We start from the raw sequence: 27454 nt of genomic DNA, 5'->3' as shown, positions 1-27454 counted from the left end.
ATCTCCCAAATTCTACCTAAATAAAGATGGAAGTGACAGCAGACACTTGCAATACCAGCGCCGGGGGAGATGGAAACAAAACAAGACCTTGGCGCTCAATAGCCAGCTAGCCCAGACTAGGTGAGGCCTAAAGAGATAACGAAGTGCCTTGTCTAAAACCAAACAAACAAACAAAAAAACAAAACACATCTGACCTCATCTTCTGGTCTCCACTGAGAGGCACACATGTGCAGTGTGCACTCTCCCTCCAAGAGTGAGAACACACAAAGGTTTTAGATGCAGTCTACAAATTCTTTACAACTTGGTTTCTGAGTAAAATCGTATCAGATATTGTATCAACTTGACAGCTTGACAAGGAGATGGCATAACGTTTAAAGTCCATCCATCCTCAAAATATATTGAAGTGAAAATAATAATAGTTTATATAGTGTGTCACGGAAACAAATGCATGATCACATTTTAATGCAAGAAAGAAAAACCTTCAACGGCTTTTACACAAAGCACTAAAATATTTTATGCTGCTGCACTATGCACAACATTTGTAAGATAGATAAAGCAACTATTTAGATGAAGATCAAAAGTGCTCCATTGGCCTAAGAAGGTCATTACAGTATTTTAAAATAAAATATTCCAATTTTTTTAATTTTTAAAGTTTAAAATATAAAACACAATAAAAATAATTGAACATTAAAGAATACATATAGAAAAACTGGACAAAAAACCCCAAAACACAAGGGCTTTAGGGAAGTGGAATTCAGGGTTGGATGTTCAAATTAGAAATGCAAATTTGGGGGTTGGGGTAGAGTTCAGCTGTGGACACTTGCCTAGCACACTCCTGACCTCAAGTTTGATCCCAGACTTAAAGGACAGACAAAACACAACCTAAAGTCTACCCAGGCCCTTTTGTTCTAGTAGAAGCATGTTTAATGTTAGTCAACTCTTCTAAACAATGGTTTGAGTTCTCAGTGCCATTCTGTTGGGTGTGCAGGCACCTCGGCATTGGCACCCTTTTCCTCCCTCTGTCTATTCTGGTGCAGGAAGTCCTTTACTGTTTGTTTTTAATTATTTTCAAAACTTTTCAGTATAATTTCAACTATTTATTCTTATGTCTCAAACCTGGGACAAACGGCTAACTGAGGCACCTATTTAACATATCAAAGTGGACCAGGTTCTCCCAACATCCCTAGGTCCCTACCTTTTATGGCATATGGCTGGCATACTCTGCTCTTTACCCTAAACTTCTCCAACCCAGGGGCTGCCTACCTTCTTCCAGCTATCTTCCCTATATAGTCCAGACATTTTGGTTACCTGGCCCTCTTGTCTACCCTTTACTCTCCTGGTTCTCCCCTCTACCCTCCCATGTTTCCTCACACGGTCTGGCCCAGGGTCATGTTCACTCTGAACTCTCCCAGATGTCTCTGTCTCCGGATACCCCTACATCACTCCCCTCTCCCCCTCATATTTACAATAAATCTTCTTTTCTACCATACCTAGGAGCAGTCATGTTCTCCTCTTTCTTTTTCTTTCTTTCTTTCTTTCTTTCTTTCTTTCTTTCCTTCCTTCCTTCATTTCTTTTTTTTTTCACTCATCTTGCACAAAAACCCGGGAGTGACATAAATGAGTTTCTACCCAAGGAACTCTGATGCTGTGAACCAAGTTTCTGATCTGACTCACTTGAGGTACTTATGCATCATTTGCTTCTGCTGGTTCCTGCCATCCATCAAATTTGACCCAAATTCTATAGTTCTCAGCTACATTCTCCTCCATGTGGTCTAACCAGTCCTCTTCTTATCTATGCCATAAGCATCTCTCTGGCTCTGAGAGATTTCTACATAACCCCAAGTCACCATCCTGAGTACTCATCTCACATCTCTGGGCTCTGGCCTGTTATACAACTGTCTGGTTGTCTCTATTAAAGACACTTAAGATCTCTCCTCTACCCAGCTCTCTCATCTCTGTCTACTGGGTAAGTGTCATCCAGAGCCGCCTGCTTTTTCTGCTAATTGCTACAAAAGCTACGCTGGTGTGTCAGGAATCTCCTATCAGGCAACTTGGATCCTGGTCACATGGGAAGGGATGCCTCTGTGATTCCGAACACTTCTCTCTCTGACAAGTATTCTGTTCCCTTTGGGGATGCCCCGGATGAATGTTCTCATCATAGCACTTCATCTACCCCAGCTACTTTCTCCCCCCTTCCCCCAGGAACTGCAGTCTCTCCTGAAGTGTACACTCCCCCCTAGGAGCTGCCCGCTGGGTCTCTCTCTCCCTTAAGCCCTTCCAGGCCTCTCCTCCCATGGGCAGAGTCCATCCTGCAGTCTCTCAAAGAGCTCATCTGGGCTACTACCAAATCTCTTAGCTCCTCTGGAAGTTTATAGAAATTTCCTCCTGCAGACTTTCATTTTTCAACCTTCTCTCTCCTCCTGAGTTACACTCAACTTGTCCTCAGTACAAGTCAATGCGCAAAGATACACTTGATTTTCAAATTCTCTCATATGGTAACAACTTCTGCCACCCCAAATCGCTTGCAGCTAAATTTCTGCTCTACAATTGCTCTACTTCCCACTCTTAAAAATCCTCTATTTACAATTTCTCTGCGCTTTGCTCTCAATCACTTAAGACTATGCTGTGAAGTTTATCTCATGGTTTGGAAGTTCACTGGGTATGGTTAAAAATCTGTAAAAATCTCTAAAAATTTTGACTTAAAGCTTATAATTAAAAATCTATACATGGGTAATCTTAACTTGCTACAATTTACTATATAAGTGATTCAACTCATGCTTACAATAACCTGTATATGTAACTTGGATCATTTAAAAAATGTAGATCTCCCAAAAAATAATAGGTTTACCAAAAAAATATTTTAAGTAACAGCCACTTGACTGGCAGCCATCTTTACTGAGGTTACAAGGCACATGCCACATGATTTCACCAGCATCATGATTAAGATGACCACATGGTATAAAACACCTAGAATAGCATCTCAAAACATCTCAATCCTACCAAGTCCTCTGTTCATCACTGGATCTACTTTTAGACTAAGGGAGCAACAGCAGGTTTCCCAAATATCTTGGATAAGGATGGATTTTTATATGATAATAAATTAATAAGTTTATAAAGGCATACTCAGGTTAACATGACTAACTTAGAAATGTGCATCTAACTACTTTTGTCTTTGCTGACTCTAAAAAATTGAGATAAGTAACAAGATACGTTTGACAACTAAGGTTTATAAATCCCTAAGACCTACTCGGGTTCACAATAATATTTGTCCAGCCTCTGTCTTTGCTCACATGGTTAAGCTTAAGCTATTTGGATAAAATGAGTCATTCAAGAAACTGTTATATTCTGTAATTGTATACTATAGAAAAGATCAGGAAAGTTCCCAGTCTCTCTATGGACTGCATTCACAGTTTAAAGTTTATAGCATTTATGGTTTAAAGTTTGTTGTTGTGGTGGTGAGGTTTTTTTTTGTCATTATTGTTGTTTTGTTTTTTTAATGTGAAGGGTACTTCATTTAAATCTTCAACTCAAATTTAAAGATTCAAACTTAGCAGGGATAAAGCTGTAAAATCCTAATCTTATAAAAGCTACCAATTTATAAACTGTTACATAATTCATTTAATGACAAGCATTATTTAGCCTTTATTTAGCCTAAAGCAACTAACTAAATCAGGTATACTTAATAGACAAGTGAACCTTCAACTCTTCAGAGATCTGCTGAATATGAATTTTAAATGTTCAATAAAAAAGCTTCCCATAATAGATAGACAGGAACCCTATGGTCTCCAAAGAAAATAGATGGGGCACAATGAGTACACCTGAATTGGGTAGCACTAACCACTGGAAAAACTGCTCCATGCCTTGCCTGCCACCAGGACTCAGGGGACAATTTTAGGGTGATCTCCCTATTCCACCCGGTCAAAGTGAGGTCACTTCTCCAGGTTCCTCCTCTACTGGAAAATCTCTCAGAGCTGCGTCTGGTGGCAGAATGCACACAGAATGCTCTGTGTGGCAGCTGAAGATTAAATACTATTCTGTACAACAGCTAAAGGCTGACCACTGCTCCCATGAAGCCACAGGAGCCTAGTGCAACCATGTAGGCAGTGGGTAAGTCTCCGTCATTTTACCTGATACACAGGTCATTTGAGTTACACATGCTGCTATAATTTATCCATCCTAACCTCTTATGATATCTACTAACTGTCGCTTTGTCAGTATAACAGCTAACCGACTCCTCCCCAAAGGGAACAACTGGGAACTGACCCTTCGTATGTAAAAAATCCAAATACCTCATATATGTTCTCTCTCTCTCTCTCTCTCTCTCTCTCTCTCTCTCTCTCTCTCTCTCTCTCTCTCTCTCTCTCTCTCTCTCTCTCTCTCTCTCTCTCTCTCTCTCGCGCGCGCGCGCGCGTGTGTGTGTGTGTGTGTGTGTATGTGTATATGTGTGTGTGTGTGTAGATCAGGATGGCCTTGAACTCACAGAGATCTGCAAATATGCCTCCTACACACTGGAATTAAAGATGTGTGCCCTCTTTTGGAGACACAATTTCTTGCTGGCCTAGAGCTTGCCATGTAGGCTAGGCTGACTGGCCAGTGATCTGAATCCATGGATTTTTTTCAAGCGGTTTCAACAGATCAAACTCCCACTTTACCAGCTGATCCATCTCCTCAGTCCCAAATCATTCTTCTTCATCTCAGAAATTTGAAACTTAAATAATGCCTTATGTGTCAAAAGTCCTCATAATTACTATATGTTCTATAGGATTTAATACATTCAGAGACTTCTGCCTTAATCAAAATCTAGACTGAAGTGCAGGGGAATAATTTCACTAATTGCAGGCAATGGTGCCTGCTGTGGACAACAGGCATGCTCGCACTGATGCTCTAGGTCTCCTGATGTAGCGTAGAAAGCATGACGGGACAAGAGGATGCTCTGTCACTCACTTTTCCTGATCTTAAGAAAACGACTTAGCCTCCTGCCGTGAGAAATCTGAACAGCGTTCTCTTTAAAAGACTTTCCTAAAACTGGAAAACAAATGCTTTTTTTTTTTCAACTCATTTTCATGGAGACATAAGGTTTATGTACTCTGATGGGGTGTAGGATACTGAGTGCACACATGTGTACAGTGTGTAGTGATCAAGTCAGGATTAGAAGCATTTCCATGTCTTCCAAAAGGACTCTTTTTTATGCGTTGAGAATTATGTGGCCTCCTAGTTACTCTGATGTAGGTCATGGAGTGCTGTAACCAAATTCTGTTACAGAGACTAAATTTTCTATTTTATAGCTCTTATCTAACCCCTTGCCTCACTCCTCTCTAGTCTTTAGTTCTAACCACTATTCATCTAGGTTATTCTATGAGGTCAGCTTTTTACTTTCCAAAATATAGTGGGAAGATGTGGTATCACTTTTACTGTGTCTGCCTTATTTCTCACTTAGCACAATAAACATCCCTGAACTATAAACCCTGAGTAGAGGGAACCTTTATAATGAGTTTAGTAAGGGTGGTCTTGGATCTGCCTGCTCCTCTGAGCCTTTTAGTATTCTTATCTTAGAGATGGAAGAAAAAAAATACTTAAAAGTCATCCTAAGAACAATTACAGTTGGCATTATATTTACCCACAGAAACAAATATGCTACTTATTGTAATAGAGTCATGTTCCTTTTCAAGAAGAAAATTTTAAGTCAATTTTGTACTTTAAAAAATTCGTGGACCATGGAGGGATGCTCTCTAGGCCTGGACACATGGTGGTGGACCTAGGCCCTGCCCTGGGTTATATGATAAACTCTGAAAATCCCTCATGGAAAGCCTTACCCTCCCTGGGGAGCAGAAGGGAGATGGAGTGGGATGGGGGGCTGGGAGGAATGGGGAGCCAGGGGAGGAGGAGTGAGAAAGGGAACTGAGAGTAATATGTGTAAAAAGTTAAATAAAATTTAAAAACATAAAATAAAAAATCACATTTTAAGACAGAAAAAATTTGTGGACATTTTTTCAACCACTATTACAGATGATCTTTGAAACATTAGCTAAATTAAAAGAATAAAACACACGAACATCGACTCCCTTTATAAGGAAATGGGTATCAGGTAAAGGAGCAGTGTCCTGTGGACACAGCCTGCTGTTAAGAACATAGTGTAGCTAAGCTACAGTCAGAAATACAAGCTGTATTTATCATGCCACAGATTCCAAGCCAATGCTCCATTTATTCTACAGTGGTATCTTGTGAGATAAGCTAAGGGCATAATCCAATGAGTTCATATATTAATATAAACTGTAGATGGCAATTTACCTCACTGTTTAAACAACCGTCAGTCATTACATCTGAACAGAAAGGCTTTCTGAAGTGGTTTTCAATCAGCAGTGAATGCCAGAATTGACTGGGGCTCTTGAAAAGATATCCACACCCTGGTCTTACTTAGATATGAAAACTCAAGGGTGAGAAGGGCCAGGAATGGCAAGTGCTTTTGTTTCCTAGATGGCTTTAACGGGGAAAACACATCCTCATCCTTTCCCTACTCCCTAGTTGTGCTCTTTTCTCATTATTTTGTCTTATAGAAATTTACACTTGCACAGTTATTAGATGCTGTGGAATATTGGTTAAAGATGTGTTGCATTTGTTTATGCTGTGCAGTATTTGTTTAATGATGCAAAGATGTGCTGCATTCTTCTATGTTGCATTTGTTTAACTCTGTAAAGTTGTGTTCCCTTTGCCTGTCTAAAACACCTGATTGGTCTAATAAAGAGTCGAACTGCCGATAGCTAGACAGGGGAGGGATAGGTGGAGCTGCCATGCAGAGAGAATAAATAGGAGACATCTAGAGAAGAGGAAGGAGAGAGAAAAGGAGGAGAGAAGGACACCAGGTGCAAGCCACACAGTCACCCACACAGCCACCGAGTAATAAGGAAAGGAAGATATATGAATAAAGAAAGATAAAAAGCCCAGGGGCAAAACATAGTTAAAGAGAAATGGGATAATTTAAGTTAAGTTAGAAAAGCTGGCTAGAAACAAGTCAGGCTAAGGCCAGGCATTAAAAGTAAGAATAAGTCTCTGTGTATTTATTTGGGAGCTGGGTGGTGGGCTCCCCAAATATTAAAAAAACCAACTACAAATAAGTATATTAATTGAAAATACATGTGAAGTCAGAGGAAAGAAAGCCAGGCCTGAGTGTACATGCCTGTAGTCCTAGCTACTCAGGAAATTGAAGCAGGATGATCTCAAGGATAAGGCCTGTCTGAGGAATTTATTGAGGCTCTTGTCTCAAAAAGGAAAACTAAGTATCTCAGATTGGTGGCATACTTGCTTAGTGTATGGGGTACCAGTCACAGTGCCACATGGAGAAGAAAAACAAACTTAGAGAAAGGAATTAAGCAATGCACATCTTTTGGAAAAGCAGTCTCCCTTGACCTCAGGGTTTTTCTGTTATTTCTTCAGTTGCCATAGTTATCCAGAGACCTCCATTTCCTCACCTCCAAGTCACACAACAAACTTTCAGGAACCCATGACTCAGGCTTTCATGTACTGTCACTAAGATACCAACATCTTCTTAATGGTTAAGCTCAATGAACACATTTAAGTGCTTAATTGCATTTCTCCTTTTTGAAGCATTCAACTGAGTCCTTTCCAGAACCTTTCATCTCATACTGCTGGTGGCGCTCTTTCTCAGGCTTTACCACTAGGCTTAGACTCTTCTCATTTCCAGTTCTATTCTTGGTCACTATTATCCTCTTGTTACCAGATCTACCTCTAAAGCTATATATTCTGTGTTGACTCCTAAGCCTCTATCATAGCCCTATTCTTTCTTAAGTTCAGATCTATGTAGCCTATATGTGTTGATCGCCATACCCTAGAAGCATTTCAGGCCCCTCCCTTGTCAGCTATCTGGCCTTAAACTGCTCTTACTTATGCCACCATCCACTGCAGAAAGAGTGAGCCATCCTAGTGCCTTCCCCATATGCCAATCTGCATTCTACATTTGCCAAATTTATTTTGCAATCTCCTTCCTATATTTACTGTCATGTCTGATTTCTGGTCTTTACTTCTCCCCTGATTAATCTTTAGACTGATGGTTCTGGCATTCTTCAACATCCTTAAACTATTGTGTACAATTTACAATTCAGACACTCCTTCTACTTCAGTACTATCGTATCCATAAATATAAAATCCTTTTCCTGTATTATAAATGAGCCCATTTGTGCATTTACAACACAATCTTATGCATTAATCCAGTGTTGCTTTAATACTTTGCTTCCTGCCCTTCGTGTTCTTGCCGTACTTAAATATTTATGATACTTTCTTGTGCTTTGAATTCTCACATTCCTCCTCTTAACAATCTGCATTTATCCTTCAATTCAGTGATCACGGATTACGCTATACCTCTAATTCTGGCTCATCCCCTGCAATCCTAGTCATGTCTCTCCTTCTTTGTTTCTGCTTGGCCTTCTGCTACCCACAGGCCTGCTCAGGCTGCACAGCCATGGTTTTTCCTCCCCACCTCCCTCATAAAGAGTGATCTCACCTCTTGCCACGGTAACTCCGAGCCAAGCACATCTCTAGCCAATATTCTTTTTACTGAAAAAAGGTGACTGGATAAAATGCAAAGTCAGAGAACTTAAATTTTCTCTTCCTCACTCACAGACTGCATTACCATGACACAAAAGGTAAACTGGCATCATAAACAAGGATGGATGAACTAAGTAGCCCCTGTGAAGCGTGTGAAACTCAACAGCAGTAACAAATTCAAGGAAGTCTGCGTGATGCACTGGTGTAAAAGCTCTGGTGGAGGCGGCAGTTAACTGGGAAAGAAGTCCTGACATGGGAACTCATCTGTCTAGAAAAAATAAAACAAAAATCTGTTTCTTCACCTCTAGGACTTTAACCTTTGTGTGTCTTCAGCTAAGGGCTCCCATGCTTTTACAACATGCAAAAACAATATAACAGCCCCAACCTCACCCAACGCAGTGACTTCTCTAAGTGCTTTCCTTAATCCCATTTTATGCCAATGGGTTTTTATTTTGCTGCTGTATCAGCCATGCAGGGTTTGTTTTTTATGTTGTGTCTGTGACTTCCTGGAGCCATGTAGGAATTTCAGTGCTCCATTGGTCTTATGAATGGTTGGGTCATCTTAGCATTTTGTGAGTTTTCAAGTTTCCTATCCAGTACATCACCTTGTGGAATTCTGAGTCATTTTAAAACAATAGTGTTATCTAGTTATTACTAAACCTGGATAAGCATGTTTGTTTGAATCTGACAGGTTTAACACTACAAGAAACAGTATGCTTTGATGTTCAATATTTAACTCAGTGTAGTAATACCCTGTTGATATACATTTTCTCAAGCTTAGGAGTGCTAAGAGTATTCTAATAGCAACCAGGAAAGGGGCAATAGCCTAGTGGCGTATGGCCTTGGATGACAAGCACCGAGAAATGTCAGTGCTCCTATGTAATGTAGGCACTGATGTCACACCCTGTCTTAAGCTTCTGCAATATATGACTATTCCCTTGAGGCTTCTTTATTTTGTTTTGATTTTTGTTTTGTTTTGTTTTGTTTTTGAGACAAGACCACGTATGTAACCCAGGCTGTCCTTGAATTCACTGCCTCAATCCTCCTGCCTCAGCTTTGAGGAGTGTTGGCATCATAGGTATACATCATCACTCTTGGATTCCCTTGTGGACTACTTCTTTTCTATTCTATAAGGCAGTTTTGACAGCAAAAAAAAAAAAAATGAAAAACAGCATCAGATCAGGTAAAAAAGAAACAAGGGCAGGCATCATTCTGGATGCTAAAATGATCACTTATGGTAGCTGTCATTTCTTTCCAGGAACTGTCAGAGAAACTAGGAACAATCAACAGAAAATTAAATCAGGACAAGTTTTGGATTTTATGAAAAAGCTTCAAGAAACTAATACTACTGTGTCAATTAACAGATGACGTTTGATGAGGGGAGATGAAGCGCATAGGCTAGCATAAGGACTCGGCGTCACCTGTGCAGGCACCGCCCCTACAATCCTGACACCCGACATGACATCATGAGAGACATCCCCAGCAGGATGCTGCTAGAAGCAGGGTGCATCCCTCCCCCCAAATGCTCCCTCCCATGAACATGGCTTTACAACCATGGGAAAGGAAGAGAGGAGAGAAGAAAAATAAAATAGTTCCTTTTATTTTCTTAGGCACACGAGTGATGTGGGATAGCAATTTCCAAGACATTGCACTGCTTCGCTGTTGGAATTCTCTACTGTAAATCCCAACCACCTTTGAGAACAGCTTGCAGCAATCACTCTGCAGTTCAGATATACCAGGTTATAATTTAGTTGTGAAGTCAACAGTGTCTGTTCAATATGTGAGTTTATTCGAACTCCTGAGTTTTAAATTTTCCATGAGAGAAATCCCTCTCCTCATTTAAATGGCTTTTCAGCTTAAAGCAATAACCATGAAAATATATATCCTAAATACCTTATTATAGGAGAAACCAGAAAACTCTAATCTGAGAAGCCCGATAGTATTACATGGAGTACCGTTCAGAGCCTGGGAGTAGTAGCCTTTGGCTGAAACAAAATCTCAGCACCAAGGTCATCAACCTAGTTACGATTGTTCTCCGGCTTCACAATAAACCTTCTCTTCAAATGCTCCTTTTCTGTGAATGGCATACATTTACCACACAGTAAGGATTTATTTGCACCAATATGTCACACACCTAGCAGCTTTCAAGAACTGGAAAGATAGTCTCCTGGACAACAGATTTAAATTCTAGCAACTTCTCCAGGAAGAGTCCAAAAAGCCACCACAGGCAAATACATACAATGCTGGGGGCAAGTGTGCACCTCAACCATATAGCTTGCTTACAGTGAGGGCAAATAAGTACTGACCATAACAGCTTCGCAGGAGGGAGGCTGTCTGACAGTCACGCACGTGGGCACTGGGGAAAGCCACTGTGGAATATTAGCAGCTGGTTACAGAGCATGAAGGGTAAGTATGGCTGACTCTGAATAAATCCAGTCACTTCCAAACATAAACTCAAATGAACATTCTAATGACAGAGACTTGATGATACGATTTTCATCAAAAGTACAAATTTCAATAATTCACAAATCAGATGATCAAATAAAAATGACACAAAAGCACAGTAAGAATAAACATGGTTTTAAAAAGAAGTAATACAAAGTTGTCAAAGTGACAATCTTAGGGAAAAACAGAACAAAACTTTCACCAGATATGAAAGCTAGGTGAACTCTAAATGAACATAAAGCGACGTCGGACTGTTGCTAACCAGTGTGAGAGAATCCAACATTTCATTTCTGTGAACATGCATTTCATGAATACATATGGCTGGAGGTAATATGTACCCAACCCAATATGAAACCATTGCTGCCGTAAGTCTAGCTTGCAGGGTTAGAGACAGAGTGAGCACGGCATAGCTATGTTGCACACACTGCAGTGAACATAAATATCACCTAGACACTAGCCATTAGATGCACCTATCAAATAACATGGCAATAATAGACTGCTGATTACTGGGACCCTGGGAAAGTATAGCTAGGTTAGTATTTTAGAAATGGTCAATCCATACTATTATGAAAGTTGATGATTTATTATATAAAATTATGATTGGCAGAATACAAAAAATGATTTTTTACCTTTATATATTACAAATACTGGGAAAGTGTTAACATCTGGAAGAACTCATGACAAACTACCAAATGATACTTATTTGGTGAAGTTGTTCAAGTCACAAATGCTAAGTAAATAGGATGCACTTCAAAATAAATGAGTTGTAAAACAAGTATGAAAACAGTGATCTTAAATATTAATATTCACCTAACAAAAAGTAACTAATGAGAAACACAAGAAAAATGTTGCCAAGACATACCAAAAAGAATAAATCAAATATTTCCTTTATTGGGATAGTTAAACTAAACTAAAATTTAAAACTAAATAGGCAATGGGGGCTCAAAGTACATATAGTTATTTTTTCTACCAATAACAAAAAGATCTGGAGGCCATCATGAGCTGTAGACCAAGTGCTTCTCATCACAGTTACTCTGGTCTTCTACTGCTACTCAAAGGCAAAGAAATTTATGCATCAGTAAGAGAAGGAAAATATCCTGAATAGGACAAAATGATAAACATGTTCAAATTCATCTCTAGGGTAAGACTAGAAAAATCTGCTTGCAAAGGATTACATCAGGTCAGCAGTAACCAGGGCAAAGGTTTTACTTCAAGGAAAATGCAGAGGACAGAGCTCTGATAAGTTGGAAAAGCCAGAGAAAATGAAGTACTTAAAAGAAAATGTTACCGTATCTCTACAATCTCATTTGTAACAAACAAAATCAACTAACCATTAAGTTCACAATTAAACTACTTTAAAAATAAAGCTGATTAATGAATGCACGCCATATGAATCATGTTGGATTATTGTATTCTACAGTCCTAAGTGCTGTTAGTAAACACACATGCTACAAGAAAAAGAATTGAGAAAACTTCACATTTCAGAATTCCTGAGTCTTGTCAGGGAAAAGGAATACCAAAGCTCCCCCCAAAACAGCAATAACACAGCAGATAACACAAACAAGGGCATTTTGTTAATGTTATGTTTATAGTTTTAAAGCTGAAGACTATGGGGACAAATACATAAGTACTTTAATGGAACTATAAACATGATTTTAAAGCTTGGTTCTTTTTAACGAGGCATTTTGACTAAACAAGGCCACCTGAATGACAACTTCACAGATGGTAAGCCCACCATTTTGTAGGAATAAAATATTTATTTCAAAGCCTAATTATGAATATAAAAAGGGAAATGGTTTATTAAGAGTGCTATCAGCCAGCCCTTCGATGAAGTCTAAAGGGTGAAACCAATATAATCAAATAAGAATGTGGGTCCCACTTTTGAGCCACCACCCACTAGATAAGTTCCCTTTGCTTTGCACATTACACAGTGAAAATAAACAGGAATCTTAAGAGCACTTCAGTCCCACAATGTAGGATTTAAGCTTGTATGAAAAGGTAGGGGGTGTAAAAGGCCCACAAAGACATAATGCTTGATAACATATATTCAACTGAAATACATCTATTTTCTTACAAGCAAAGAAAATGAAGCAAAGTTGTCCTACTTAAAACAAACAAGGCAATAAGAAAACAAAACAAAAGCTAAAACAAACAAAAAAACACAGTTTACCCCTTCTGGAAAGACTACCTAAGCAAAGAACATCCAACAATGATAACATTTAGAACTGCATACTTTTACTTATCTTTAAAGACAGATGCACATAACTATTTATGGGCTTTATAAATAAAAATACTAAACAGAAAAAATATTTGGGTTATTTCTCTGTTCATAAGTTCCAGCAATAAAACAATTCAATAACACTAAAGTGCACACCTATAGGCATTACAGGTATAACAAGGGGCAGCCAAAGCTGCGTCTACATTTACATTTACAAACCCAGAAAATGATTCTTGCTTTTAGAAAATTTGTGCAATTTAAAAACTAGTCAGTTTGTTTGTGCCATAACACGACAGCACTTGTATCTGCCACTAGGTAAGTGACTATAGGCCTACAGAGCACAGGAGGCTCTGACAATCAGTTTGTAAGAATCATACAATATTGATTCCACCTCCAGAAAATGTGAGGGTCCTCTTGTTGTAGAAGGAAGGGCCACTGGGGTCTGGCTGACTGCCTTTAACCAGGGAGGTTTTCAGTTCCATCTCACAAGCTATGACAGCTGCCTTCAATTCCACTTGAGCTCGATGGACTACATAAAACATGAGGCCTATGCTTATAACAATCTGTGAATAAAAACAAAACACCAGTTACCAACATCATATACGTATAAAGGCCATGAGTTCAATAAATATGCTTCATGTGCACGGTCCTCAAAGAGGGAGGTAGGAAGTCACACATTTTTAACTGCTATTTGCCATTCACTGAGCAGTCACTGTTCAATAAAATGCTGATTTGGGAATTGGAAGGGTGGGTTTCTAAAGACTGTAATTGTTTTATTTCTCCTAAAGATGCATCATATATTTTCTGAAAAGTGAATGTTTGATACCTTTCAGTAGACTATAATGGCATGTAAAGAAATGGAGAGACTGTTAGGAGAATCTGTGCTGCAGGCTGTGTAAGATGCTAAATTTGTTTACGGCACACTTACTAAACTAGGAAGGTAGTTACTAGACACAGAAGTTACAGGGAGGGGCAGGGCAGAAGACACATACTTTGTACTAGCTTTCTCCAGCAGGCACTCACTTTCTTCCTTAGTCTTACGAAGTAGAAAAGAAAAAAGGAAAGAAACAGACAGGACGCAACAGCAACCCTCTCAAGTTTCTCTATGTAAATAAAAGGAGGCCAGAGGAAGAAGCCGTCTACAGAAACACAAGTGTCTCTCCACTACTGACTGGAAAGAAGGCAGAAGATTAAGGAGAAGAGACCGCTCACATAGGATGAGGGCTTCCTACACGGAAGCTGCTGATTCTTAAGGAAGAAGACAGGCAGTCTCCTGAGGACAGAGGGAGGTCAGGAGAGGACAAGTGAAGAAGCTTGAGTTACTTCCAATCAATAGCAGAGGAGGAAGAGGACAATAAAGCAGTGGAGATGTGGGGGAGAGCTGGAACTCTGGGGGAAGCCTGTACCAGGAACTGCCGTCTGCTTCATGGTACCTTTGACCTATACAAAGCAGATCAAACTTGAACTTGTGTGGGACTGGAGTTCTGGGAAGTGAGAAGAGAAACATACAGACATGAGGAGGAGGGGATAAGCACCTATGTCTGTATGAGAACAGATACAGGTAATGTTCCAATTTTCCAATGAGCAGGCTCTCCATGGCTGCTGGCTGTAAAACCCAGAAGGCAAATGATTTGCAGCTCATTTCTAGCACAGAAAGAATCTGGCAAGTGTATTTTCTCTATTAACTATACCCTAAGCTTTGCCTTTACCTTGCCAGCATCACCTTCATGCCTACTCCCTCTCTATTCTACAATGCAGTGGCATAAAATCCTTTCTGAGGCAACTTGAAATGTAACTAACATCAACAGGCCAAACCAAAACTTGCTTCCATTTTTTTCTATAAATGTCTAAGCTAAAAATCATGTGCCTTCTTACTGTGATGTATTATAAGTTTAAATATCCCAGTTCAAACAAAGGGGTTGAAAAATTACTGGAAAAGAGATGATTCTATAGTTTTAGGAAGCACTAATGGTTGCAGTTGAGTAATTTACAAAGATGGTATAAAAATATAAAGTTTAAATGGTGAAAATACTGTGAGCTAGTGAGGAATTCTACTCAAACACCATGTTTTTAAAAAGATATTTCAGACAGACTTCAAATTTCTAGAAAACAGAAAATGATACACAATTTATCTTAAGAAACCTTAGAAATGTATTACATGCCAGAATCATCATTGCACTTTGAAATGACGCGGGTAAATAATACATAATGTACACACAAAATTTAACATTATGTGATTAGCATGCCTGTCCACATAAATAAAGCAAGCAAAACAAAATTTGTAAACTTAGATTGAATGTAAAATATTGCAAAATTGTTGAAGGAAAAGCTTTTATACAAAGTCATGATACAGAATTTGACTTGAAATGATTTTAAAACAATGCCTATGAAAAATCTGATTTTTTTTCTCATTTTGAAGAAGATATCCAATGCATTTCAACAAACTCATATACTTCTAGGTGTCCACAGATTAAAACTATTATCCATATATAAGACAGTATTAGGGCAACTATCTAAAATGAAACAATTCCTCACCTGTGGTAAGGAAACACTAGATTTAAATCATCAATACAGAGGGGTAGAGCCAGACAACTCATGATCTTAAACTCACCTGTAAACAAAAGACAAAATATCCACTAACACTTTGTTCTGTGATGACATCTTCCATCGTCCGCAGCGTGGTACCCAGGTAAGAGTTCAGAAGCTGAGTGGGAAGCAGTCCAACTGAAGATGCCATTAGATAGTTGGGTAAGGAAAGATCAGCAATCTAGGAAGTAGATTGAAGGTAACAATTTGTCATCAAGTACAAAATCACAACATGGCCTCTCTAAGTCTTACCTGCTTTCTATTCTGGGTAGAGTGAACACAGTATGGATGAAGAATCCTAACTTATTAACAATTATCAAGGGAATACATGCAAACTATAGATTTAAAATGAAATTATAGTTTAAACAAAATTTTGCTATTCTACTCTATTACTATTAAAAAAGAAATGTAATAACCATTTTTTTACCTGTACATAAAATCCACATACAGATCACCATGTAAAAACTTTTCTGAGTCCCTCTCATCTTATTAAATAAGCATCAACATTCTTAAGTGGCAATGGGGTTATTATACTTGAACAGTATACTGCAGTGTTGACAACCCAAGGAATTACTGTCTCCATCACTCTCAATGCAGAAATTGCAGCACTGTATATTTCTCTGTATCCATGCAATAATTTTTGCTTTCTTGATATTAAATAAATAAGTCCACAAAGCCTTTATGGAATATTTGTTTAACTAGACAAAGATATATCTATTCATTTATGTTGCAGAATATTACTTTAACTATGTAAAGGTGTTTTACATTTGTTTATGCTGCATTTGTTTAACGATGCAAGGATGTGTTACATTTGTTTAACCTTACATGCCTAAGGTACCTAATTTCTCTAATAAAAAGTTGAGCAGCCAGTAGCTAGGCAGGAGAGGAACAGGCAGGGCTGGTGGACAGAGAGAGTAAGGAACCTTTACTATGAGAGTAACTTCACCCCCCCCCCACCTCCATTTAAACAGTCTTGTTACATAAGAAAGTTACCACTCTATTAAACTTTTAAAGATGCTTTTGTTTGTTTGTTTGTTTGTTTGTTTGTTTTTCGAGGCAGCGTTTCTCTGTGGCTTTGGAGACTGTCCTGGAACTCTTCTTGTAGACAAGGCTGGTCTCAAACTCACAGAGATCTGCCTGCCTCTGCCACCTGAGTGCTAGGATTAAATTAAAGGCAAGCACCACCAACACCTGGCTTAAAAAATGACTTTTAAGTTCTAGTATTTTAGCTATCTACAGACAGCTGCTCTAAAACTATCATAGAATAACTGTGTAAATTATAATCTCATTACACCTGAAATAATCTGTAGTCACAAATGAACAGGAGATGCAGCACTGGGTTGGAAAGAATATTACTGCAATGAGTTGCCAATTCATTTCATCTATCACTGAGCCCATAACTGTCCTTGCAAGATGCCCTGATACTTGCTGAAAGAGACACAGAATACAACACAGCGATGACACACAGCACACAACTACCTCAGACACAGACAGAAAAGGGACCTTGAGAAGAACGAAGTGCAGTACACTAAAGAGTAGAGAGGAATCAAGATTAGTTATGGGAGTCTAGGCCCAGGGGCAGCTTTGTAGAAAAGGAGGCAATAAGAATGGACACAAACATCTAAGCGTGGGTTTAGCAAGCAGACATGGGTACCATGAGGAAGGCAAGTGTTCTGGGAAAAGCATAAACACAGACAATGTGGGAGGGAAGTACAGACACATTAATGGAGTTGGCAGGACATTCTGGATTGTTTAGAGACACATGGGGGGGGGGAATCTTGAGCACTAAGGACAGTAAGAGTCACTAAGATGAAGGCTGTTAGCAGACTTGATAAAGAGGACCACGCCACTCACATGAAAAGAACCAGGGAGTTTACTCACAGAAGAGAGTTCTTTAGAATAAATACATTTAAAATATCCAATAAAAAACATGGTAAAAATAAGTGATAGCAACTTGGTGTGATGGTTTACATGAAATTTATCAAAATTATATTTACAATAAATATTGAGGAGGCCAGAGTGCTTGCTTGGGGTGGCTCCCAAAAGCCTATAACTTCAGTAACTCCAGTTCTGGGAATCCAATGCCCTCTTCTGGCCTCCATGAGCACCCACATACACACATAGCATACAGACACACACACACACACACAGAGAAAGAGAGAGAGAGAGAGAGAGAGAGAGAGAGAGAGAGAGAGAGAGAGAGAGAGATACCTTTAAAAAATACTAATGTTACAATCCAAAATGTTCTAATAGAAACTGTCAGTCCAATCTTAAATGTAATGGGATGTCTCTGAACAGAACCCATAATTTATATTCAAAGAGCATCAAAAATGTCCAATCAAGAAAGAAAACACATTTCAGAAATCTGAACACACTCAGATACTGCCCAATATTGAGTCAAAGTTCATCAAAACGTTCAGAATCAAACCTCATCATGGATAAAAAGTGCCACCACTTCCATGTATTGTTTCTATAGCGTTACCTAAGAGAAACAAATGGCAAACTTCAGACAATCACTCTTAACAGCTTTGCTATAGAGAACATAACACAAACAGTTCCTAAGCTATTAAGAACATTACTGAAGATAAATTCCAAGTTATTTTAATGTAGACTTTTCGACAAGCCCAAATTCTAGTCAGAAGCTGGATTTTGACAGACGCAGTCTCTGACAAGCACAGCTTCCTACAGAGATCTCCCCAATCTCCTCTCCCACAGAAGTCTAGGCTCACAGAAGTTTGTCTGCCTACTTGCCTTACTTTTCAGGGATAAAAATCTACCAATAATGCCACTGGGATTGTCTCCTAGAGTACCCTGGGATCTTGACTGTGGAGCTATACTCTAAATTCAAAGAGCCTACCGAAATGTCACTCTAGAACCTCAGTGTTAGCTGATAGATGCTATGGTCAGAGATAGACACTTTCTAGTGAGATTTTTCAGAGATCATAAGTGCCACCTGATAGACACATGTGTATAAGCATATTATACATAAATGACATACTGCAAAAATGTTCATTTTTATTTTGTGTATATATGTGTACATATGTGCCTGAGTACAAATGTGTGAAGTACAGGTGTGCAGGTGCCTGAAAAGGCCAGAAAAGGGTACCAGGCTTAAACTGGAGTCACAGGCAGCTGCACACTGCCCAATGTAGCACTGGGAACCAGGACCTTTGTCAGAGTAGAAGTACCATCTGTCCACACTGATTACATACTCTCATCTCCAGAGTTTCTGTGACTCACCTGGAGAGCAACCTGGAACCCACACTCTTCTCAGACGGGGCATGAGATGCAATTCCTGTGGAAGTTTGCTCCAGAAACATGCTCTCACCATTCTCAGATAGGGTTTTACAGGTTTAGTTTGAAGCACTAAAACATTATCATTTTTACAGAGAATAATTTGGCATAGTATTGCTGAAGAGCATAGAGGCAATATGTTCAAAGACCTCAAATTTTACTCATAACTAAGTCTAACAATGGCTTGGGCAAATTACACCTTCTTGAAGCAGGTGCATATGCATCTCCAATGTTGTTTATTGTCGGTTATTAAGACATTACATAAATTCTAAGTATCATATATTCAATACTCCACATGAAAATCATGAATCTCTACAGAGACAAAAGAAATTAAAGTGACTACTTTTCAAGCACTTGACATAGTATGTGCTCTCCCTGCATACATCACCCAAATACTTACTGTCAATGTTTCAGAAAGCTTAGAGTTTTCACTCTTCGGAAAATGAAAGGTATTTCAATTGGCCCAACAGACTGGGGCTATAGCTCAGTTGGGGAATGCTCACATAGCATGCATGAAGCTCCAGGTATCACCCATGTAGGTCTGCACCTGTAATCCCAGCATGTGTGAGGTAGAGGCCCCATGCTCTCAGGAGCTCAAGGGCATCTTCCACTACACAATGAATTCAAGACAAATGTCTGATACAGGAGATCCTGTCTCAAAAAACAAAACAAAACAAGACCCACCCCAAACAAACAAACAAACAAAAATCCCCTAGGTGTCACTGTCTCTTCTGCAGCATACCCTTCCTTCATTCCCAGTCTTGACTGCCCATGTTCACGACCTTAGAAGTCAGTCATACAGTAACATCTGCATTTGTCCTTCTACCTACTACAACTTGTTAAGTGCATCTATTAAATGTTTACCCACCACCTGCTCAGATACCCCCACTTAGAGTCCTACAGAAAACTCTTTAAAATGCAAACCTAATCCTTAGTCAGTTCTGGCCTGTGGCTCTCAAAATGGATATATTTCTCACTGTTACCTCCAACTCATCTTGGCGGTCCAGCCTTTGACCATCTAATGCTTCAGGTCACAGGCCTCCAGCCATATCTGCATGCTCTTAGCTCCCGGTACATTCTTTGCTCCTGGAAAGATACCCAGGTTTCTTCCCACTCTCTGACTAGGGCAACTGTCACTCACTGCACAGCTACAGATTCCTCCAGGAAGTTCTCATATCCAAAGACAACATTTAAGAAGTGCTTCCAGGAGGTGTGAAAGATAGCCCTTGTCCCCTCACTCTGTACAGCAATATGAGGTCTCACAATTTGTTTGTCCTTGGCCCAGACTACATTTTGTGAGTAAAGAAACCCATCTGTCTTGTTTTCTTTATGCTCCTAAATCAGTATGCAAAATATCTAATATGTATTAGCTGTAAATATATGTTAGTTGGAGGCTAACTGTATCAATCTCAAAACTAACTTGTTTACAAATATCGAAACAATAAAGGTTGATATTTACAAACAGCCTGAGATTACAAAAAAAGTCGAGCATACAGAAAACATTTTACCTAGAAATTTATCACCAACAGAATGTACACCATATGCCTAGTCTCCACTGGAATGTCCATGCCTTAGGACTTGAAGCTTTGGCTCATTCACAGCTATGTATGTGCAGCACCTAGAGCAGTGGTGAGTACACGGGAGGCCACTGCTAATCACCTGCTGGATGGAAACTAACACCGCAACTCTGTCAAAACTGAGATACTCTGGTTAAGTGGCAACCCTGATATTCCTGAGAAAAATCTTGTTAGTAGAAAAAGGTAGGACTCTGGGGGACCCCACTCTATCAGATAGAGAGGACTTCAGAACAAAGGGGATCCTAGTGACAGAAATGGCTTGGTCATCTGATACAAAATCCACCTTCACATATGCAAACTTTGTCAGATCCACATTTCTATATTAGGGACTGCTCTTAATGGTTCCCAAGTAATTTGGAGACCAATGGCCCTTTTGAAAACTTGATTAACACGTAACACTCAATCTTCCTGAGGGATAGGGAAGGGTGAAACCTTATTAAATATAACCTCTAGAACACAAGTTGAAAATTCTTTACATACTTTGATGAATTATAGGTTTACTTTTCCTATTCATTCAACAAAAATTGGTCAAACACTTTTTATACATAAGGTCCAGCCCTAAGTTGGAGTTAAAAAGATAGAGACAAGTATGACTGTGTGGTCATTAAAAGTTATTTGGCAGTACATTGATCAAGAGAAGGTCACACAAATCATTTATAACATTAACTCATGTCAGAAAAATAGATCAGTAACAACAAAGTGAAGAAAAGTAAGCACACAAAAAAAGTGAAGTACTGTTTTCTTGGCTTGTACTTTGTAAGCTCTTTGTAAAGGGAAAAAACAGTTAAAATAGCTTTCAGATTTCTCTGTTTTTTTGTTTGTTTGCTTGTTTGTTTTTTCTTTAGTCCAGGCAGGGTTATTAAGACACTCACACACTGCTATGAGCTACAGATAAAGATGTGTAAACTTAAGCCTATATATGACAGAAACAGCAGAGAAGCAGAGTAGATAATTGCAGAACATTAAAAGAGAAAAGAGCTTCAAGGAAATCATGAGCAGCCAGCTGTCTTCAATGAAACAGGGAGGTCTGAGGATGTGGGCTAAGATGCTATCTATGTGCTAATATCTCACCCTATCCAGCCCTTTGGAGTTAGACCCCAATTCCTCCAAAGTTGACTATCTCCCCTATTTCTGTTCTGCACTGCATGTGCAGCAAGTCAGTGTATTTTCATAGGTAAACAAATGATGATGTAAATAAAACACTATCTCAGGACAAGTATCACACACAACCTATTATCTTTATTCCAGTGTATGACTATATTCATAGAATAGAACAAGAATTTAAGGAAACCAAGGCTTTTTTTTATAAAGCATAATCTCACTACATTCTTCAGAAAAATAAAGAAAAAAAGGTAAGGTTAAGTAACTGCTCAAAACACCTGCTTTTAAAAAAGCAAACTCTGAGCGCTTGCCTACTCTTGTCAGTAAGACAACTGGAGGCCAGATTCAATGACTTCATCATGGCCCCACAGTAGCTGACACAGAACAAGAAGTCCCCAGAGTCCAACATTATTACATTTATGCTTTGGATAGACTTTCCAGAACATCTTTAATAAATTAATTGTAGTAAGTGAAAGTTCATCTGTGAATAAAAACACTAAAGGAAAACTCTTCTTGATAAATCAAATTCTAGGGAAATGTATTCAAGGGTAGTTACAGCTCCTTTAAGTTATAATAGCATCTTTGGCTGTCAGTATTCCAGTCAGCATAGGCTCCCTGGTCTCTCACTCAGAATAAATAAAATAAACAAGCAAAGTTCTTCTTTGGCTGCTTCTAACCTTCTAAGAGTCCACACAAACAGCCAGAGTGATGAAAAGCTGGGTATTGTCTCTATTTCTTTATGTTTATTGTTTCCATTTTATACTTACTAATTCTGCTTAAACTGCTTTGTCTTGAAAAGATGAGGCACATCTGAGAACTCACAGGCCTCTTTCCAAGGGCCCCAACAGTAGCTGAGGCTTGGTGGGTACTTTGCTGCACTGACTATAAAGCAGCAATGGCTAAATTCTTTCCGTGAAGTGGGAAGCAGTAAATATTTTAGGCTGTGCAGGCATAGGGTCTATCTCAACAACTGAACTTTTGACTTTTCTAAAATTAAGCAAGCCAGCCTACAAAGAACACATATATTAAGCACAGATGCCCAAATCTGAGTTTTATAGAATGTTTATGTGCATAAAATACTATGCACCACATACACTGTGATATAGTTTGCTGACCCTTGGTCTGACAGCTAGCAGACCCTGTACAACATCTGACAGGTAGTAGGTCCAAGATGCTTGCTATGCAGGGTTCATAAAGAGAGCAGACCTCTGAGAAAGCCAGTTCTTGTTGCACCGCTGAACCAGGCACTAGCTAGGGGCAAGTTATTTTACCACTTTGTGCTTCAATGGTCTCAACTCTAAGATAAAGATTAATGTGAATATGAAAAAAGTAATGTGTACATGAGAAAATGGTGCCCAGTATTGCATATAGACAATGGAGAAATTGCTAAAAGTTTACAAATAAGCTCTATGTCCTAATTTTGGAATATGGAGAGTAGGAAAAAAACAGCAAATAATGAGCAAACCGTAACACATCACAGCTTTGTAGCAGATATTATTAAACATGATTTACAACACTAGGTCTCAAAAGAGTAACTATAACTTCCTCAGGATGACTGAGTGTATGTCAGAGTCGAGTCTGATTTAAGATTGTGACATTTGTCCTTTATGAAACCCTACCTCTTAAGGTTGACATGACTCTAACAACTGCTGTGACGGAAAACTAAGGGATATCGTGTTTGTAAACCTGCTCTCATATGGAAGTGGCACACAGAATGCAAGACAATCCTGTATACTACAGTTTATTTTACTATTTAAGGTTAATGAAAACAAATGTCCCATGCACCTTTGCTTGAGAGAAGGAGTCTTACAGGACTTTTTGACTTTGTATTCTTTCTCTAACTGAAGTAGAAATGTTTTTTAGGAACTCCAATGACACAGTTGTACATCAGGCCCCTTCAGTTTGGAAATACTATTATGGATTTCATTACTCATACAACCCATGATTGTGGAGTCTTTTGGGATCAAGAACACCTTTTATTGAAAGTAACCTTGAAATGCAGGTCTCACAGAATGGATATTGCGAAGATAGTTCAATGTTTATTAACTACGGGGTGGGACAGAACAGATTTTTCAAAGCATTTCTTCTAGATTTTACTCCTTAAGAATGTTGTCTTCTATACTTATTAGCAACAGTGCCTTTCTCTCCTATACCTATTAGCAACAGTCCCTCTTTATTGATCTGAGTTCCTTTCGACTGGAAACTGAGCAAAGTAAAACCTGATGTTTCTAGTAGAGGTAGGATTTCACTAGCTAAATTCAAACAGTGCCTACAGGTGCCAAGGATTAAATAAACAAAAACATCAAAAGGTGCATAGCAACTAACCAACTATAGACAGTAAAGAGAGGACTTAGTCCAAAGGTAGATCGAATTCATCCTCGGAGAAAAGGAAACTTATTGAGGAATTCACAGATAGCAATAACCACATCACATTTGTACTGCAGTTATTTTTCAGATAAAGATAAGAGAGTGTAAGCCTGAAGCAGGAACACCTGGTTGAGGTAGAGGCTTCTGAATCAGAGCAGAGGTCGGACTGAAGCATCAGGAGGCAAAACCCACAGGACTTAGACAATCATGCCTGGGGATATGGAAGGTGTGCCATGTAGCAGAGGCATTAAGACTTCACTCGGTGTTCCACTGCTGTCTCCTGCCACCACATCCGTCACTCCTGTGAGGTTAGTTATGAGTTTAGGTCAGGGAAATGGGATCTGCTACAATGGACACTTGGACGCCCAGAATTAATTCACTATTCTCAGCAACCGCATGCAAGGCAATACAGCTTGTATTTGGACTTGGTCATTTTCAAAGTCCTGGTACTGCTATCATAAGGCTGGTCAAAATTTGAGCTCCTAGTTCACACTGAAGGGCTGAGTATCTGGGAATCTCAATGTGAATTCTAGTTTAGAATCAGACTTTGCAAACTCAGCCACCCAGTCCCTTTAAAAGTCAAGTCAAAGCTGGGTATGGGAACTCAAGCAATGTGACAGGCAACTTGCTCATGTCCATGACAATGCAACTTGTTCAGTCTAGGAAAAAGAAAGATCTACTACAAGAGACACTTTAAAGTACAAATGCAGTTCCATATTGACAGCAACCAAGGGCAAGGTAATGGCTTTGCAGACCAAACCCCCAAATCAAAACAACGTAAGGTTGTGGGCCCCCCACCCCAAAAAGAAGTTCGATCTACACCTGTATAAAGCAGAAGAAGTGAACCTTTGCTCTTAGCCTACTGAGAAATGGAGGTTGTCACTGCAGTCTAATTAGCCTACCATGAACCATCTAGTAAGAAAAGCATACAGTCATCTCAGATGTGTGTCCAGTCAGGAACCGTACTTAGCAACAGGCAAACTGTTAAGTGCAGAGAGACCTGCAGATACAAGATTTCACCAAAGAGGCTGTGAGGAGGGAGATATTTCAACTGTTTCCAAGAAGAAATGAGGGAAAGGAAATGTAAATACAGACTTGAAGAATTCTATTTCTTATAGCTTAAGCACCAATACTATAAGGTGCTAGAATTATGAATGTCAAATGTTGTGTGTCACTTGCTCATCTCTTTATAGCACATGAGGAGAATTAAAGAATTATGGTAAATAACTGGAAGCAAAGGGAGACCCTTTTCGTATTTCACATACTCAATTTTTACAACTGGCTTCTGCCTCTATAATATAACTACCTTGAGCACCAACAATAGCATGGGTCAGGTAAAATAACGCCTCCAAAGCATGGCTTAATTGACACTAAAGACTGTAGCATGTTATAAACCAGGAAGCATGGAGTTTACACAGCAGGAACCAAGCGAAGACTATTTTCAAAACCTGTGCTTTGCATGACCTTTAAATCTAACTTCCTCTTTGAGCTATTTTATTCATGGTCATTGAGTAAATGAGAAGATAGCCTCAACTGGAGTGGGGAGGGGTACTTCCCATAAGGCTCCATAAGGAGAAAAGCAGAAAACAAAAGTATGCCTGGGTAGATATGATGGGTATGGGGCCAAGAGGGTGGAGGCGGAATGGCGTTCCAGAAGGCAAAAGGGAAAATGGGGTTAAAGCCAACATCACCCTACCTTTGTATTTCTGAGCAAACACCACAAAAGGTCTCTCCCCCTAGAAACCAGCTTAGACGGTGCAGACTGACAGACCTTGTGTAGTGGCTTCCAGACTTGTTTGTGTTTGAGAATTTTATAACATCGCAACAGCTGATTGCATTTAAACTGAAGCTCTAGCTCTGGCAGTGACTCTACAAGTTTCAGGATAAGGGAGATTTTATTTCTCTCTCTCTTTCTTCCTTCCTTTCTTTCTTTCCTTCCTTTCTTTCTTTTTAATTGGCACCAATGCCCTCTTTAATAGAAATTTGTCTTCTTTTTCTCCTGATCCAGTAATGCCAAAAGTACATATTAAGTAATTTTAAACTATTTCCAATAGTAAAGTACTTCTTACAAATTTCTGCAAGAGACATTAGGAGGGAAAAAGCAAAGTATCTTCCTCAATGGCCATGACTTTACTATGGGCTACATATTCCCTAGAAAAACAGAGAGGGCTACAAGTTGAGACTCTATCTAGGTCATAGTTCCAAGTTTGACTCCATCACTAGCTGCCAGGTGAGCAGGCAGAAAGAGCAGAAAGAGCAAACAGTAGACAAAATGCAGCTTGTGTTTGCAAGCCAGCTCTGTTGCATATACTAATCTTATGCAATCCCAGTCATCTATCACACATGGTCCAATTTACAGACAGAGATGAAGGTACAGAAAGAAAAGAACACAAGGTCAGCAGACAAGACAGCGGTACTTCAGAATACCAGCCCAGTTCTCATCTGTTGTAGGCAACAAAAGTAGATGTGTACAGTCACTTCTGCCAGCTGAGGATAGATACTAGAAAGAGCCTAGACTAGCAGCACATTCTGTGTAGATAAGGAAGATGCAGGGTGTGCTGGACATAGAGCAAACTATCAGAACGAAGCTATACACCAACCTGAGCCCCAGTCAGCTCTCAAAGTCTTGGTACCACTGATGTATAATAAGGCTGATGAAAATTTATGTTCAAATTTCACAATGTGGAATGGTAAAAGTTGAAAGGCAGAGGCCAAGTCTCTACTGGATCTCAATATTCCATGCAGTTCCCTTTTAGTTGACGGGTTGAGTACCTGGGAATCTCAGGCGTGAACTCTAGCTCAGAATCACCAAATATGGGAAAGTCAGCTATTCAGTCCCTTTATGTAAAAGTAAGTCAAAGTTGGATACGGGGATTCACACTTCTACTCCAGATGTCCTCAACTAAGGAGGTGGAGGCAGGAGAATCACAGCTAGTCTGAGGCCAGCCTGAGCTAGAGTTGTCTCAAGACAAAACAAAGTCAGACAGGTTTAATAATTTGTTCTAAGCCATAAAGTTTCCCATCAAGTGGCCACTATCTCACCAGCAGTGTTTCTACCTTACACCAGGTGTGTAGTAGCTATGGAAACCTACACGGAATAAGCAGAACGTATAAACCCAAGGGCAAGAGTCTTTAGATGGAGTAAGAAAAGTGGATGTTCATTTTGTTTTATTAACCACCCAAATGATTTCAAAATACAATTCTAAAGAAAGACAAACAGGATTCTCAGCTTTTACATAGTATTACAGCAAATTACAAATCTAGGAAAACTTCAAAAACTGTAGTCTACTTCTGTCTCTCCACTGTT

General features: G+C 39.2%; 1 protein-coding gene across 4 annotated transcripts in view; it reads right to left on the bottom strand.

Moving 5' to 3' along the window:
* The window catches only part of Tmem64 (transmembrane protein 64), a 42381-nt gene that overhangs the window by 13573 nt on the left and 1354 nt on the right, over positions 1–27454 (bottom strand). For 2 of the 4 annotated variants that reach the window (XM_040741245.1, XM_013110974.2), the window contains exons 2-3: positions 15834–15989; positions 13614–13785 (exon numbers count right to left, since the gene is read on the bottom strand). In XM_040741245.1, coding sequence (XP_040597179.1) covers positions 13614–13785; positions 15834–15989 — 328 coding nt within the window. Of the gene's footprint in view, positions 1–10143; positions 13786–15833; positions 15990–27454 lie in introns of those variants that run through there. The other 2 variants (XM_005066818.3, XM_040741248.1) reach the window with 2 other exon arrangements.

The sequence above is a fragment of the Mesocricetus auratus genome, unplaced genomic scaffold (assembly GCF_017639785.1).
Source record: "Mesocricetus auratus isolate SY011 unplaced genomic scaffold, BCM_Maur_2.0 Super-Scaffold_6730, whole genome shotgun sequence".
Lineage (NCBI taxonomy): Eukaryota > Metazoa > Chordata > Mammalia > Rodentia > Cricetidae > Mesocricetus > Mesocricetus auratus.
The sequence above is the reverse complement of the archived record's forward strand: the minus strand, read 5'-3'. Positions and strand labels throughout refer to the sequence as shown.